The sequence below is a fragment of the Jaculus jaculus genome, chromosome 16 (assembly GCF_020740685.1).
Source record: "Jaculus jaculus isolate mJacJac1 chromosome 16, mJacJac1.mat.Y.cur, whole genome shotgun sequence".
Classification (NCBI taxonomy): Eukaryota; Metazoa; Chordata; class Mammalia; order Rodentia; family Dipodidae; genus Jaculus; species Jaculus jaculus.
In genome coordinates this window covers 73,663,195-73,678,069 of record NC_059117.1, presented here as the reverse complement: position 1 = coordinate 73,678,069, position 14,875 = coordinate 73,663,195, and the positions used below count along the sequence as shown (strand labels likewise).

General features: G+C 48.0%; 1 protein-coding gene across 3 annotated transcripts in view; it reads right to left on the bottom strand.

Annotated features, from left to right (window-relative positions):
- Window positions 1-14,224, bottom strand: part of Lrig1 (leucine rich repeats and immunoglobulin like domains 1) — a 146,191-nt gene extending 131,967 nt beyond the window's left edge. For all 3 annotated transcript variants that reach the window (XM_045136105.1, XM_045136106.1, XM_045136107.1), the window contains exon 1: window positions 14,205-14,224. In XM_045136105.1, the coding sequence (XP_044992040.1) occupies window positions 14,205-14,209 (5 nt within the window). In that variant the 5' untranslated portion in view covers window positions 14,210-14,224. The remainder of the gene's footprint in view (window positions 1-14,204) is intronic.
- Between the last annotated feature and the right edge of the window lie 651 nt (window positions 14,225-14,875).

The window sequence follows — 14,875 nt, the reverse complement described above, 5'->3', positions numbered from 1 at the left end:
GAATTTTTAAGACACATTTTCTTCTTTCCTCTGACCCCATGATCCCTGTCAGGTGGTTCTGGCTACAGTTGCTTCTGGCTACAGTGTTTTCTTGGGTAATTTAATCTCCCTTTAACACTTTAATACATTTTCCTAGGAATTCACTCAGACCAGATCCCTGGTTCTGCTAGATACCCTGAACAGGGTTCCTGTTGGCTTCAAAAGGAAATGAAGGGGTGCAGGGAAAATGGGTCATCTGGTTCCTGGTCCCAACACCCTGCCCACACCATAAAACCTCCCTGGTATCTTCTTGCATGTGAAGGGCCAATCAAGGGAAGCCTTTGTATGAAACACTCCTGGCAACTGGAGATCATGTTGGAAAACAGCAGCTGGTGTGAGATTGACTAAGTTTGGTGGATGCAGTTCCTATGAAGAAACATCCCCCTCCAGCAGCTCACAGGGAGGGCATCAGTTTGGTGGACCCCGTTCCTATGGAGATCACCCCCAGCAGCTCACAGGGAGGGCTTCAAGTTTGGTGGACCCAGTTCCTATGGAGATCTCCCCCCCCAGCAGCTCACAGGGAGGGCATCATTTTGGTGGACCCAGTTCTTATGGAGACCCCCCCCCCCTCAGCAGCTCACAGGGAGGGCATCAGTAGAGGAAGAACTGCCTCAGGAGGCAGGAAGGCCATTTAAAAATCTCCATCTTTCTTTGCACATGTGCTCATGTGCTCACTGATTGGAACTCCTCACCAGTGCATGGACCTCCTTCACCAACTGTAAGGGTCACTTTCATCTTGGGAGTTTGGGAAGCAGATGGTTGGCCTTGTGTCTGCAGCGCCAATGCCTGAAGGACTGTCCCTGTGGGTTGCTGGTTCTCACCTCGAGCTCCCAGGGATGGGGCTTCTGTGGGGACCCGAGGGGCAAAAGGCCTTCCTAGCTTCTTACGTCCCCACCAAGTGATGCACCTGGTCTTGGCTCACAGCCTGATCAAGTTACATTAGGGTTCTAATGCAGGTCATTGAGGGGAACCGGAAGCCCGCACTTGTCATCATGTCAAATTCTGCTCCCCACAGGCAAAGGTAAGACAGAAACAAGTCAACCCAGCCCACAAGAGGAGCCAGCTGTCCGTGTTGTAAGAGCAACTTGTAAGACTGAGAACTGCAAACATCCGTCAGACCCCGAATATAGAGCCTGGGCATCCTGTCTGCTGTTCTGGCCCCAGTGACCTTAACATGAAGCCAGGGTCAGTGCAAACTGCCCTAGGTTAAAGCCTATCCCTCCACCGGCCTGTGTGATGGGTGAAGGTGGGGGGCTTTGCTGCAGGTTCCCAGGCTGGAATCATCCAGTCTAGACCCGAGCTTGCAGTTGGAGGCCCACCCACAGGCTAGATCCAGCCAGCAGATGTGTTTTGTTTGGCCCACATGGGGTTTAAAAAAAAAATAAAATTACATGCCAACATTCATTAATGGGAATATATTGCACACACACAGAAAAATCTGGAACTATGGGCTTACAGAAGAAAGAAAGAAAGAAAGAAAGAAAGAAAGAAAGAAAGAAAGAAAGAAAGAAAGAAAGAAAGAAAGAAAGACCATGCGGCCACTCCGCTTTCCTGAGTGACAGCACTCGCCTGGCTGGAGAAGCCATGTGTGCACAGCCAGGGTGGCGAAGCCCCTTGTGGTCTTTGACGCGGCCTACTGCTGCCCCAGGGAAGGGGCAGGTCTGCTTCACTCCTGGGCCTCCCTGGACCCAGGAGCCATGATGGGGAGAAGTGCCACCACGTGCACCCTAACTTACTTGGCTTTGTAGGATAAGGAGGTGACTACCATGGAAAGCTTTGCAGATCCCCCATCAGGAGGAACTGCCTCTCAGTGTGCATCTTACCCGGCACAGACCCCTGCCTACGATGGGAGTGTGCTTAGTATCTATGAAGGCTGGTGGTGTTGGGTTTGAGGCCCAGTCCTCCCCCATCTTTACCTCCCTGGCTGTGCTCAGTCCCAGGCTTGGGCTTGCTGGCAGAGGGGAAAAAGTCCCCACCTCCCAGACTAGCCACCCACTCAGGTGATACACGCCTACCCATGATCAATGCCTTAGGCCAGGTCACATTGCCAGGCCAGATGGCCCCACACCTGTCTCCCTGCGGCAGTATTTCTCAATGTAGTGGCTCACTCACCTCCTGGCAGATTCCTCTGCCCCACCTACACGCACTGAATTTGAGTGTCTGAGGGTAGAGCCAGGCATCCACTGCAGGCCCAGTGAGATCTTATTTTCTTTCTTTCTTTCTTTTTCCATGCAAGGGTGACAGACCACAGATTACCAGCTTCACGCATATGATCTCATGGGCTTTGCGGGTGATTGAAGGAGGGAGTAGTAGCAGTCCCAATTCACAAACCAGAGAAATTCCAGAGAAGTAAAGAAGCCTGGGCTGAGAGATGGCTCAGCAGTTAAAGACACTGGCTTGCCAGACTTCGATTTCACAGTACCCATATAAAGCTAGTTTTGCACACAGTGTGCAGGGTCTAGAGTACAGTGGCAGGTGGCATGCCCACACACTCTCTGTGCCTGCATCTACCTCTCTGTTTCAAATAAATAAATAAATACTATATTTTTAAAAAACTGCCCATGTCCCCTCAGCCAGTAAGCAATAGAGTGGAGACCCTGACCCTCTGTGTTCTAGATGACGTTAGACCACAGTAAGCAGCAGAGTGGAAAGCCTGAACCTCTGTATTTAGATGATGTTAGACCACAGTAAGCAGCAGAGTGGAGACCCTGACCCTCTGTGTTCTAGATGACGTTAGACCACAGTAAGCAGCAGAGTGGAGACCCTGACCCTCTGTGTTCTAGATGACGTTAGACCACAGTAAGCAGCAGAGTGGAGACCCTGACCCTCTGTGTTCTAGATGACGTTAGACCACAGTAAGCAGCAGAGTGGAGACCCTGACCCTCTGTGTTCTAGATGACGTTAGACCACAGTAAGCAGCAGAGTGGAGACCCTGACCCTCTGTGTTCTAGATGATGTTAGACCACAGTAAGCAGCAGAGTGGAGACCCTGACCCTCTGTATCTAGATGACGTTAGACCACAGTAAGCAGCAGAATGGAGACCCTGACCCTCTGTGTTCTAGATGACGTTAGACCACAGTAAGCAGCAGAGTGGAGACCCTGACCCTGTGTGTTCTAGATGACGTTAGACCACAGTAAGCAGCAGGGTGGAGACCCTGACCCTCTGTGTTCTAGATGACGTTAGACCACAGTAAGCAGCAAGGTGGAGACCCTGACCCTCTGTGTTCTAGATGACGTTAGACCACAGTAAGCAGCAGGGTGGAGACCCTGACCCTCTGTGTTCTAGATGATGTTAGACCACAGTAAGCAGCAGAGTGGAGACCCTGACCCTCTGTGTTCTAGATGGTGTTAGACCACAGTAAGCAGCAGAGTGGAGACCCTGACCCTCTGTGTTCCAGATGACGGTAGACCACAGTAAGCAGCAGAGTGGAGACCCTGACCCTCTGTGTTCTAGATGACGTTAGACCACAGTAAGCAGAGAGTGGAGACCCTGACCCTCTGTGCTCTAGATGACGTTAGACCACAGTAAGCAGCAGAATGGAGAGCCTGACCCTCTGTGTTCTAGATGATGTTAGACCACAGTAAGCAGCAGAGTGGAGACCCTGACCCTCTGTATCTAGATGACGTTAGACCACAGTAAGCAGCAGAGTGGAGAGCCTGACCCTCTGTATCTAGATGACGTGAGACCACAGTAAGCAGCAGAGTGGAGACCCTGACCCTCTGTGTTCTAGATGATGTTAGACCACAGTAAGCAGCAGAGTGGAGACCCTGAACCTCTGTGTTCTAGATGACGTTAGAACACAGTAAGCAGCAGAGTGGAGACCCTGACCCTCTGTATCTAGATGACGTTAGACCACAGTAAGCAGCAGAGTGGAGACCCTGACCCTCTGTGTTCTAGATGATGTTAGACCACAGTAAGCAGCAGAGTGGAGACCCTGACCCTCTGTGTTCTAGATGACGTTAGACCACAGTAAGCAGCAGAGTGGAGACCCTGACCCTCTGTATCTAGATGACGTTAGACCACAGTAAGCAGCAGAGTGGAGACCCTGACCCTCTGTGTTCTAGATGACGTTAGACCACAGTAAGCAGCAGAGTGGAGACCCTGACCCTCTGTATCTAGATGACGTTAGACCACAGTAAGCAGTAGAGTGGAGACCCTGACCCTCTGTATCTAGATGACGTTAGACCACAGTAAGCAGCAGAGTGGAGACCCTGACCCTCTGTATCTAGATGACGTTAGACCACAGTAAGCAACAGAGTGGAGACCCTGACCCTCTGTGCTCTAGATGATGTTAGACCACAGTAAGCAGCAGAGTGGAGACCCTGACCCTCTGTGTTCTAGATGACGTTAGACCACAGTAAGCAGTAGAGTGGAGACCCTGACCCTCTGTATCTAGATGATGTTAGACCACAGTAAGCAGCAGAGTGGAGACCCTGACCCTCTGTGTTCTAGATGACATTAGACCACAGTAAGCAGCAGAGTGGAGACCCTGACCCTCTATGTTCTAGATGACGTTAGACCACAGTAAGCAGTAGAGTGGAGACCCTGACCCTCTGTATCGAGATGACGTTAGACCACAGTAAGCAGCAGAGTGGAGACCCTGACCCTCTGTATCTAGATGACGTTAGACCACAGTAAGCAGCAGAGTGGAGACCCTGACCCTCTGTGTTCTAGATGACGTTAGACCACAGTAAGCAGTAGAGTGGAGACCCTGACCCTCTGTATCTAGATGATGTTAGACCACAGTAAGCAGCAGAGTGGAGACCCTGACCCTCTGTGTTCTAGATGACATTAGACCACAGTAAGCAGCAGAGTGGAGACCCCGACCCTCTGTGTTCTAGATGACGTTAGACCACAGTAAGCAGTAGAGTGGAGACCCTGACCCTCTGTATCTAGATGATGTTAGACCACAGTAAGCAGCAGAGTGGAGACCCTGACCCTCTGTGTTCTAGATGACATTAGACCACAGTAAGCAGCAGAGTGGAGACCCTGACCCTCTATGTTCTAGATGATGTTAGAGCACAGTAAGCAGCAGAGTGGAGACCGTGACCCTCTGTATCTAGATGACATTAGACCACAGTAAGCAGCAGGGTGGAGACCCTGACCCTCTGTGTTCTAGATGATGTTAGACCACAGTAAGCAGCAGAGTGGAGACCCTGACCCTCTGTGTTCTAGATGACATTAGACCACAGTAAGCAGCAGAATGGAGAGCCTGACCCTCTGTGTTCTAGATGATGTTAGACCACAGTAAGCAGCAGAGTGGAGACCCTGACCCTCTGTATCTAGATGACGTTAGACCACAGTAAGCAGCAGAGTGGAGAGCCTGACCCTCTGTATCTAGATGACGTGAGACCACAGTAAGCAGCAGAGTGGAGACCCTGACCCTCTGTGTTCTAGATGATGTTAGACCACAGTAAGCAGCAGAGTGGAGACCCTGAACCTCTGTGTTCTAGATGACGTTAGAACACAGTAAGCAGCAGAGTGGAGACCCTGACCCTCTGTATCTAGATGACGTTAGACCACAGTAAGCAGCAGAGTGGAGACCCTGACCCTCTGTGTTCTAGATGATGTTAGACCACAGTAAGCAGCAGAGTGGAGACCCTGACCCTCTGTGTTCTAGATGACGTTAGACCACAGTAAGCAGCAGAGTGGAGACCCTGACCCTCTGTATCTAGATGACGTTAGACCACAGTAAGCAGCAGAGTGGAGACCCTGACCCTCTGTGTTCTAGATGACGTTAGACCACAGTAAGCAGCAGAGTGGAGACCCTGACCCTCTGTATCTAGATGACGTTAGACCACAGTAAGCAGTAGAGTGGAGACCCTGACCCTCTGTATCTAGATGACGTTAGACCACAGTAAGCAGCAGAGTGGAGACCCTGACCCTCTGTATCTAGATGACGTTAGACCACAGTAAGCAACAGAGTGGAGACCCTGACCCTCTGTGCTCTAGATGATGTTAGACCACAGTAAGCAGCAGAGTGGAGACCCTGACCCTCTGTGTTCTAGATGACGTTAGACCACAGTAAGCAGTAGAGTGGAGACCCTGACCCTCTGTATCTAGATGATGTTAGACCACAGTAAGCAGCAGAGTGGAGACCCTGACCCTCTGTGTTCTAGATGACATTAGACCACAGTAAGCAGCAGAGTGGAGACCCTGACCCTCTATGTTCTAGATGACGTTAGACCACAGTAAGCAGTAGAGTGGAGACCCTGACCCTCTGTATCGAGATGACGTTAGACCACAGTAAGCAGCAGAGTGGAGACCCTGACCCTCTGTATCTAGATGACGTTAGACCACAGTAAGCAGCAGAGTGGAGACCCTGACCCTCTGTGTTCTAGATGACGTTAGACCACAGTAAGCAGTAGAGTGGAGACCCTGACCCTCTGTATCTAGATGATGTTAGACCACAGTAAGCAGCAGAGTGGAGACCCTGACCCTCTGTGTTCTAGATGACATTAGACCACAGTAAGCAGCAGAGTGGAGACCCCGACCCTCTGTGTTCTAGATGACGTTAGACCACAGTAAGCAGTAGAGTGGAGACCCTGACCCTCTGTATCTAGATGATGTTAGACCACAGTAAGCAGCAGAGTGGAGACCCTGACCCTCTGTGTTCTAGATGACATTAGACCACAGTAAGCAGCAGAGTGGAGACCCTGACCCTCTATGTTCTAGATGATGTTAGAGCACAGTAAGCAGCAGAGTGGAGACCGTGACCCTCTGTATCTAGATGACATTAGACCACAGTAAGCAGCAGAGTGGAGACCCTGACCCTCTGTGTTCTAGATGACAGTAAGCAGTAGAGTGGAGACCCTGACCCTCTGTATCTAGATGATGTTAGACCACAGTAAGCAGTAGAGTGGAGACCCTGACCCTCTGTATCTAGATGATGTTAGACCACAGTAAGCAGTAGAGTGGAGACCCTGACCCTCTGTGTTCTAGATGACGTTAGACCACAGTAAGCAGCAGAGTGGAGACCCTGACCCTCTGTATCTAGATGACGTTAGACCACAGTAAGCAGAGAGTCGAGACCCTGACCCTCTGTATCTAGATGATGTTAGACCACAGTAAGCAGCAGAGTGGAGACCCTGACCCTCTGTATCTAGATGACGCTAGACCACAGTAAGCAGAGAGTGGAGACCCTGACCCTCTGTGTTCTAGATGACGTTAGACCACAGTAAGCAGCAGAGTGGAGACCCTGACCCTCTGTATCTAGATGATGTTAGACCACAGTAAGCAGCAGAGTGGAGACCCTGACCCTCTGTATCTAGATGACGTTAGACCACAGTAAGCAGCAGAGTGGAGACCCTGACCCTCTGTGTTCTAGATGACGTTAGACCACAGTAAGCAGCAGAGTGGAGACCCTGACCCTCTGTATCTAGATGACGTTAGACCACAGTAAGCAGCAGAGTGGAGACCCTGACCCTCTGTATCTAGATGATGTTAGACCACAGTAAGCAGTAGAGTGGAGACCCTGACCCATCTGTATCTAGATGACGTTAGACCACAGTAAGCAGCAGAGTGGAGACCCTGACCCTCTGTGTTCTAGATGACGTTAGACCACAGTAAGCAGCAGAGTGGAGACCCTGACCCTCTGTGTTCTAGATGACGTTAGACCACAGTAAGCAGCAGAGTGGAGACCCTGACCCTCTGTGTTCTAGATGACATTAGACCACAGTAAGCAGCAGAGTGGAGACCCTGACCCTCTATGTTCTAGATGACGTTAGACCACAGTAAGCAGCAGAGTGGAGACCCTGACCCTCTGTGTTCTAGATGACATTAGACCACAGTAAGCAGCAGAGTGGAGACCCTGACCCTCTATGTTCTAGATGATGTTAGAGCACAGTAAGCAGCAGAGTGGAGACCCTGACCCTCTATGTTCTAGATGATGTTAGAGCACAGTAAGCAGCAGAGTGGAGAACCTGACCCTCTGTGTTCTAGATGACGTTAGACCACAGTAAGCAGCAGGGTGGAGACCCTGACCCTCTGTATCTAGATGATGTTAGACCACAGTAAGCAGTAGAGTGGAGACCCTGACCCTCTGTGTTCTAGATGACGTTAGACCACAGTAAGCAGCAGAGTGGAGACCCTGACCCTCTGTATCTAGATGACGTTAGACCACAGTAAGCAGCAGAGTGGAGACCCTGACCCTCTGTATCTAGATGACGTTAGACCACAGTAAGCAGCAGAGTGGAGACCCTGACCCTCTGTATCTAGATGAAGTTAGACCACAGTAAGCAGCAGGGTGGAGACCCTGACCCTCTGTGCTCTAGATGACGTTAGACCACAGTAAGCAGCAGAGTGGAGACCCTGACCCTCTGTGTTCTAGATGACATTAGACCACAGTAAGCAGCAGAGTGGAGACCCTGACCCTCTATGTTCTAGATAATGTTAGAGCACAGTAAGCAGCAGAGTGGAGACCCTGACCCTCTGTGTTCTAGATGTTAGACCACAGCCCCGAGCCACTGGGAAGCAAGAGGCATACTCTTGGTTTCCCAAGCTGCTTTGCCCAAAGAGGAAAAAGTTGGATTTTGTCTGTAATGAGTAAACAGAAGCCTTGCTTTCTCTGATACGTGTGGTCATTTGGAGGCACATCCCACAGAAAGACATTTAACACAAACCTGTGGTCCTTTATGTCAGGTGACAAAAGTCTCTTGTGTCCCAAGGGACCTGCTATTTCTGGTCTCTTACACTGCTCTTCAGTCTACTCCCGACTCTATTTTGACCCATCCCTGTGCTACAACTGGACATATGTTGTTTCTCAATGCTCTGCACTCCTTTTTGTTTGGTTGCTTGTTTTTGTTTGAGGTATAGTCTCACTCTAGCCTAGGTTGACCTGGAATTTATGTAGTCTCTGACCGGCCTCAAACTCACAGTGATCCTCCTACCTCTGCCTTGCCAGTGCTGGGATTAATGGTGTGTGCCACCACGCCCAACTGGGTGTCACTGTTCAGCAATATCATCCACTTTTTTTTTTGTTTTGTTGTTTTTGAGGTAGGGTCTCACTCTAGTTCAGGATGACCTTGAATTCAGTATGTATTCTCAGGGTGGCCTCAAACTCATGATGATCCTCTTACCTCTGCCTCCTGAGTGCTGGGATTAAAGGCGTATGTCACCATGCCCGGCTATTTTTTTTATCATATATATATATATATGATATATATATATATATCATATATATATATATCATATATATATATATATATATATATATATGTAATTTATTTATTTATTTGAGAGCGACAGACACAGAGAGAAAGACAGATAGAGGGAGAGAGAGAGAATGGGCGCGTCAGGGCTTCCAGCCTCTGCAAATGAACTCCAGACGCGTGCGCCCCCTTGTGCATCTGGCTAACGTGGGACCTGGGGAACCGAGCCTTGAACCAGGGTCCTTAGGCTTCACAGGCAAGCACTTAACCGCTAAGCCATCTCTCCAGCCCTATATATATATTTTTTATTGACAACTTTCTATACTTGCAGATAACAAACCATGGTATTTCCCTCCCCTCTCCCACTTTCTCCTTCATAGCTCTGCTCGCCATCATGTCCCCTCCCTCTGTCCATTAGTCTCTCTTTTAATTTGATGTCATCATCTTTTTCTCCTATTATGAGGGTCTTGTGTGGGTATTGCTAAGCACTGCGAGGTCTTGGATAGCGAGGCCAAATTCTGTCCTGACAGTTGTATGTAGGGAGTGGTACCCTTCATTTGGCTCTTACATTCTTTCTGTCACCTCTTCTGCAATGGATCCTGAGCCTTGGAGGGTGTGATAGAAATGTTTCAGTGCTGGACATTCCTCCAACCCTTCTTCTAACCAGAAGTGAGAGTAACATGAATATATGAGTATGAACATTAGGTGTGGTGCTTTCAGGGCAATTTTGTGAGAGTAATATATGCATTTATCCAGACAAGAGCAGCCTTTATACCCCTAAGGCTCATGAGCTCCCCTGCCATAGGCTTTTGATTAGGTTTTCAGTACCTGGCATGTATTCCCTCCCATAGAGCGGGCCTTCAGCCAATTAGACAGCACTTGGTTTCCCCCAGAGCAGACATGCCACCGTTGCACTTTTCAGTCATTTGGCCCGTCTGGCCAAATTTGAGGTTTCCAGAAAACAGGTGTCCACTATTTTCACTGCTGATGACTTCTGTCTCCCATAAGGCTGCATACAGTGTAGCTTTTTCCAGCTTTCAGTTTGCTGGGCTACAGGGAGAAGGTTTTCTGCTCAGCACCACCTTGATTTCTCAGTGACTTTGCCACTCAGGCATGTGATGTCTTCAGCAATAGGGTCTTACCATCTCTTTCTCACAGGGAATCAAGGGCCTTGGCAATAGCCTGTAATGTTTTGGAGGCAACATAGACCTCCCTGGCCAATGACTCGCTGGGAGGTATCCCATCCCAGGCACTGAAAATTTTCTAGTAACAATCTATGGCTTCTGGATGTGTTATTATTTTTAAAAAGTAGATTTTCATATGTCTTATTCTGAGTATCTTGAATTTTGATTGACGCCCCCATCTTCACCCACCTTTTTTTTTTGAGAAAAAGTCACTCATTGGCATCACCAGTGAGGCTGGACTAGCTGGACGGCACCCCCAGAGGTCCTCCTGTGTCCACCTCCCCAGCACGCCACCAGTTTGACCTAGATCCTAGGGATTCCACTCAAGTCCCCATGCTCCTATGGCAAGCACTTTACCCACGGAGCCGCCTCTCCAGCCCTACTCTCTGCTGTTTCTTCCTTGTTTAAACAGAAAATAGACCATCAGTGCACGGGCCATGCCTTAGTTAGCTCAGGTCTTTTGTTATAGTGACAGGAAGTGGACTAACACAGGAGGGCACATCAGGGCCCAAGTGGAGGTGGACGCAGGTACACAGGCGGGGGCCTAAAGCCAAATTGTAAAGAAGAGAAAAGTCTGTTCCCCCTGCCCATGCTGCCTCGCTCTATATCCAGCTGCCCTGAACGGTAAGCTTAGGGACCCCCCAAGGCTACTCTAGATTGTGCAAACCTCGGAAACACTTCTTCCTATGTTCTCTTGTCAATGTGATGTCAGGCAGTTCATAAAGCATGAAGGTGAAAGTGCGGTATGCCTCTGCAGGGGCACTTGCCATTGACTAACAGATCTGTATTTCTCCCAGAGGAATGAATCTCCTATGGTAGAAATGAGAGCTCTCAGAAGCAAGACAGTGGGCAGAAGGGTACTGGAGGCCCTTTTACTTACAGCCAGTAAAGACTTGGGTCTTTTACTTGTGGAGTAGTTGGCCCAGCCATGCTTTTTATAATTCTCTAAAAAAATTGACTTATTTATCTACTGTGTATATGCACGTGTGTGTGTACAGTGTAGGTGCTTTGGGATCAGCGACGTATGCGCCACTTGGCATCTGGCTGCATGTTGGTGCTGGAAAATTGAACCTGGTCTGGCAGACTTTGTAAACAAATAACTTTAACCACTGAGCCATCTCTCTAGCCCTCTTTTTGTAATTCCTCCCACTACTTCCTAAGAGTTTCTTTCCATAAGACTAAAATTACACTATTATTATCATCATTACTTTACTACTACTATTAAGCTTCTTAATTATTTATTTGGTTATTTATTTATTGGTTTCTTGAGGTAGGGTCTCACTCTAGCCCAGGCTGACCTGGAATTCACTATGTAGTATCAAAGTGGCCTTGAACTCATGGTGATCCTCCTACCTCTGAGGCCTCCCAAGTGCTGAGATTAAAGGTGTGTGCCCAGCTAAGCATAACTTTTAAATATTAAAATATTTCTGTACAACCTTTTCAATGTTCTTACAAACAAAGGTGCTTCTTCCACAATACAATTCTGGTTGAAATTGGAAGGGATACTGGTAGATGCGTACTCCATAGTTAAACTGCACATTCAGCATGGGTTTGTGGCTTCCAAACACCGATACTATATAACTCAGAACATAGAGCTGATTAAAATCAAGCCCTTATTCAGTTATTAGCGATTGGGATTTTGATTGACTCAGCAAAAGACACCATTAAGTGGTAGGTATTGGTATTGAAAATCAATGTAAAATGGGCCCTATTGAGTGGCATGCCCATAGCAAAGGGAGGAGGGCTGGGCAGAATGCGGGCATCACGGAATCCAGTCAGAAAGATGAGTGCAACAAAAGTCCAAGTTGATTACCCATAATCACCTAGAAGCATTATGGAGTCAAGTTCATAGTCTGCTTTTTAAAAGCTAGGATCATCTATATTACATAAGGATGCCTTTAAAGTCTCTTTAGGGGCCTATAGTAAGCAAGATTCTAGGGGCTGGGGAGATGGTTCAGTGGTTAAAGGCCGGCCCCTGCTTACAAAGCCTAACTGCCTGGGTTCGGTTACCTAGTACCTACATAAAGCCAGAGGCTAATACCAAGTGTCTTCCTCAATCACTCTCCATCTTATTTTTCAAGACAGAATCTTTCTCACTGAACCCAGTGCTCCCTGATTCAGCTAGACTAGCTAGCCAGGAAGCCCTGGGGATCCCCTGACTCCCCAGTGTTGTGATTATAGGCCAGCCATCTCAGGTGGCATTCACATAGAAGTTGGGGATCTGCACACAGTTCCTTACTCTTGCCCAGCAAGCCCTTTCCCCACTGAGCCATCTCCCCAGCCTGATGTGTGGTATTTCAGTGATGACCTTGGATACTTTAATACTCTCCCATAAAAGAGTAGGGGTCTACTCTTCCTTCCCTTGACTTTTGTGGTCAATAAAGCAAGGCTGATAGAATCCTATGTCTGATCCAAGCTCGGCTTTGAAGGGACTGGCAAAATGTGGACTGTAACCAAAGTTCTAACCTAGAGAATCATAACAGTAGTTAATGTTGGGGATGAGCCACTGAGCTCAGACCCCTTGGCTATAGCACTAGGTATTCAGAATGTGCCATGGTGGGTGAAAAGCAAGAGTCAGGAACCTGAAGAGTCAGATGAAACAGTGCTTCCAGCCCTGTTGGTAGGGGGAGTAACCGGGTGGGTCTCCTGGTAGTAGTGACATTTGAATTGAATCTGTAAAACTTTAGGAGTTAGAAAAGTGGAAATTGCTGGGCGTAATGGTGCATGCCTTATGTCCCAGCACTCAGGAGGTAGAGGTAAGAGAATCATCATGAGTTCGAGGCCACCCTGCGACTACATAATGAATTCGAGGTCAGCCTGGGTTAGAGTGAAACCCTACCTTGCCCAACCAAACAACATGCCTTTAATCCCAGCACTCGGGAGGCAGAGGTAGGAGGATCGCCTAGAGTTCGAGGCCACTCTGAGACTACATAGTGAATTCCAGGTCAGCCTGGGCTAGAGTGAAACTCTACCTCAAAAAAAAACAAACAAACATCCAGCAAACAAAAGTGAAAATGAACAGAAAAAGAAATTCCAGACAGAGAAACTAATGTGGGCAAGCAAAAAGAGTGTCCAATGCATGTGAGGAAGATTGAGTGGTTCATTTTGCCAAAAGAAAAGGGGTTACAAACCTCACTGGCCATCAGAGAAATGCAAATTCAAGGTCCACTGAAGGTTGGACATACAGCTGAGTGGCAGAGCACTTCCCTTACCTGCCTGAGGCCTGGGCTCCACCCCAGCACCACACAAACAAACAACAACACACAAAACCCACAGAGAGCCAGATGCACAGAGTGGCGCCTGTATCTGGAGGCACAAGGTGCTGTTGCACCCATTCTCTCTCTCCCTCCCTCCCCTTGCAAATAAACAATATTTTAAAAAGAAATTGTGATGCACATTTGTCTGTGTGCATGTATGTATATCCATAGAATTTTTTCAGCTATAAAAAAGAAGGAAAAATGCATGCATCTGGAGATAATCATGAGAAAAAAATTAAGCCAGTCTCAGAAAGACAAATATCATATGTTTTTTCTCACATGTGGTTCACACATTTTACATAGATACATGACATCTTATATGTGTACATGACTTGAAACGAGAAACAAAGGAGACTAATGGGGGAGGGAGAGCAGGGGAGGGTACGGTGGTGTGAGGGGAACATGCCCAACGTAAAATGGATCCCTGTATGAAAACATCCGTATGTAACACAGTACCATGTACTATGAATATGCACAATGAAAAATTTAAAGTTTAAAAACGAGTTTTAATAAGGGGTAAAAAGAACATGGGTTGCAAGGAATGGTGAAGACATGAGTGACTGAAACTTTGTACCTCATCTCTGAAGCCGTCTCATGTCTGGTAGGAGGTGGGTTCAGTTAAGTGGAAAGGAAGAGCCACTTGGTATCTGAGGAGCTCAAAGGAGAAAGTGATGCATTAGACCTTAATTTAGCTTCCTGAGCTCTGTCCCCTCGGTCAGTCCTTCTTCCTGACAGATTCCACTTCATGCCAGATGGAAACACGGCTTTTGTCTTGCCATATCCTCTTACCAGCTGGGTGGCTTTGACTCAGTTAACCACTCTCTCTGAGCTTGCTTCCTTGCTTGTCAAGAGACGATGGTGAGGTCAGAATGGACACCTCTCCAGGGGCCTCCAATCTTTACTTGGTAGAGAGTGTCCCTATCATCAAGTCACTGGTGGACATGAACGAGTCTGGAGAACTTTAGATTGCTCAAAAGATAACATTCTGTTCCTTTCATGTTCAGAAATCATCTCAGGGGCTGGGGGGATGGCAAAGTGGTTAAATGCTCTTGTTTGCAAAGCCTGTTGGCCCAGGGTTCAATTCCCCAGCACCCACATAAAGCCAGATGCACAAAGGTTTGTTTGTGATGGTAAGAGGCCCGGGCACGCCCATTTTCTCTCCCCTCTCTTTCTCTCCACCACCTCTCTCAAATAAAGAAAATCACTTAAAATTTTTTGTTTTAAAAGAAATCATTGAACAGTATT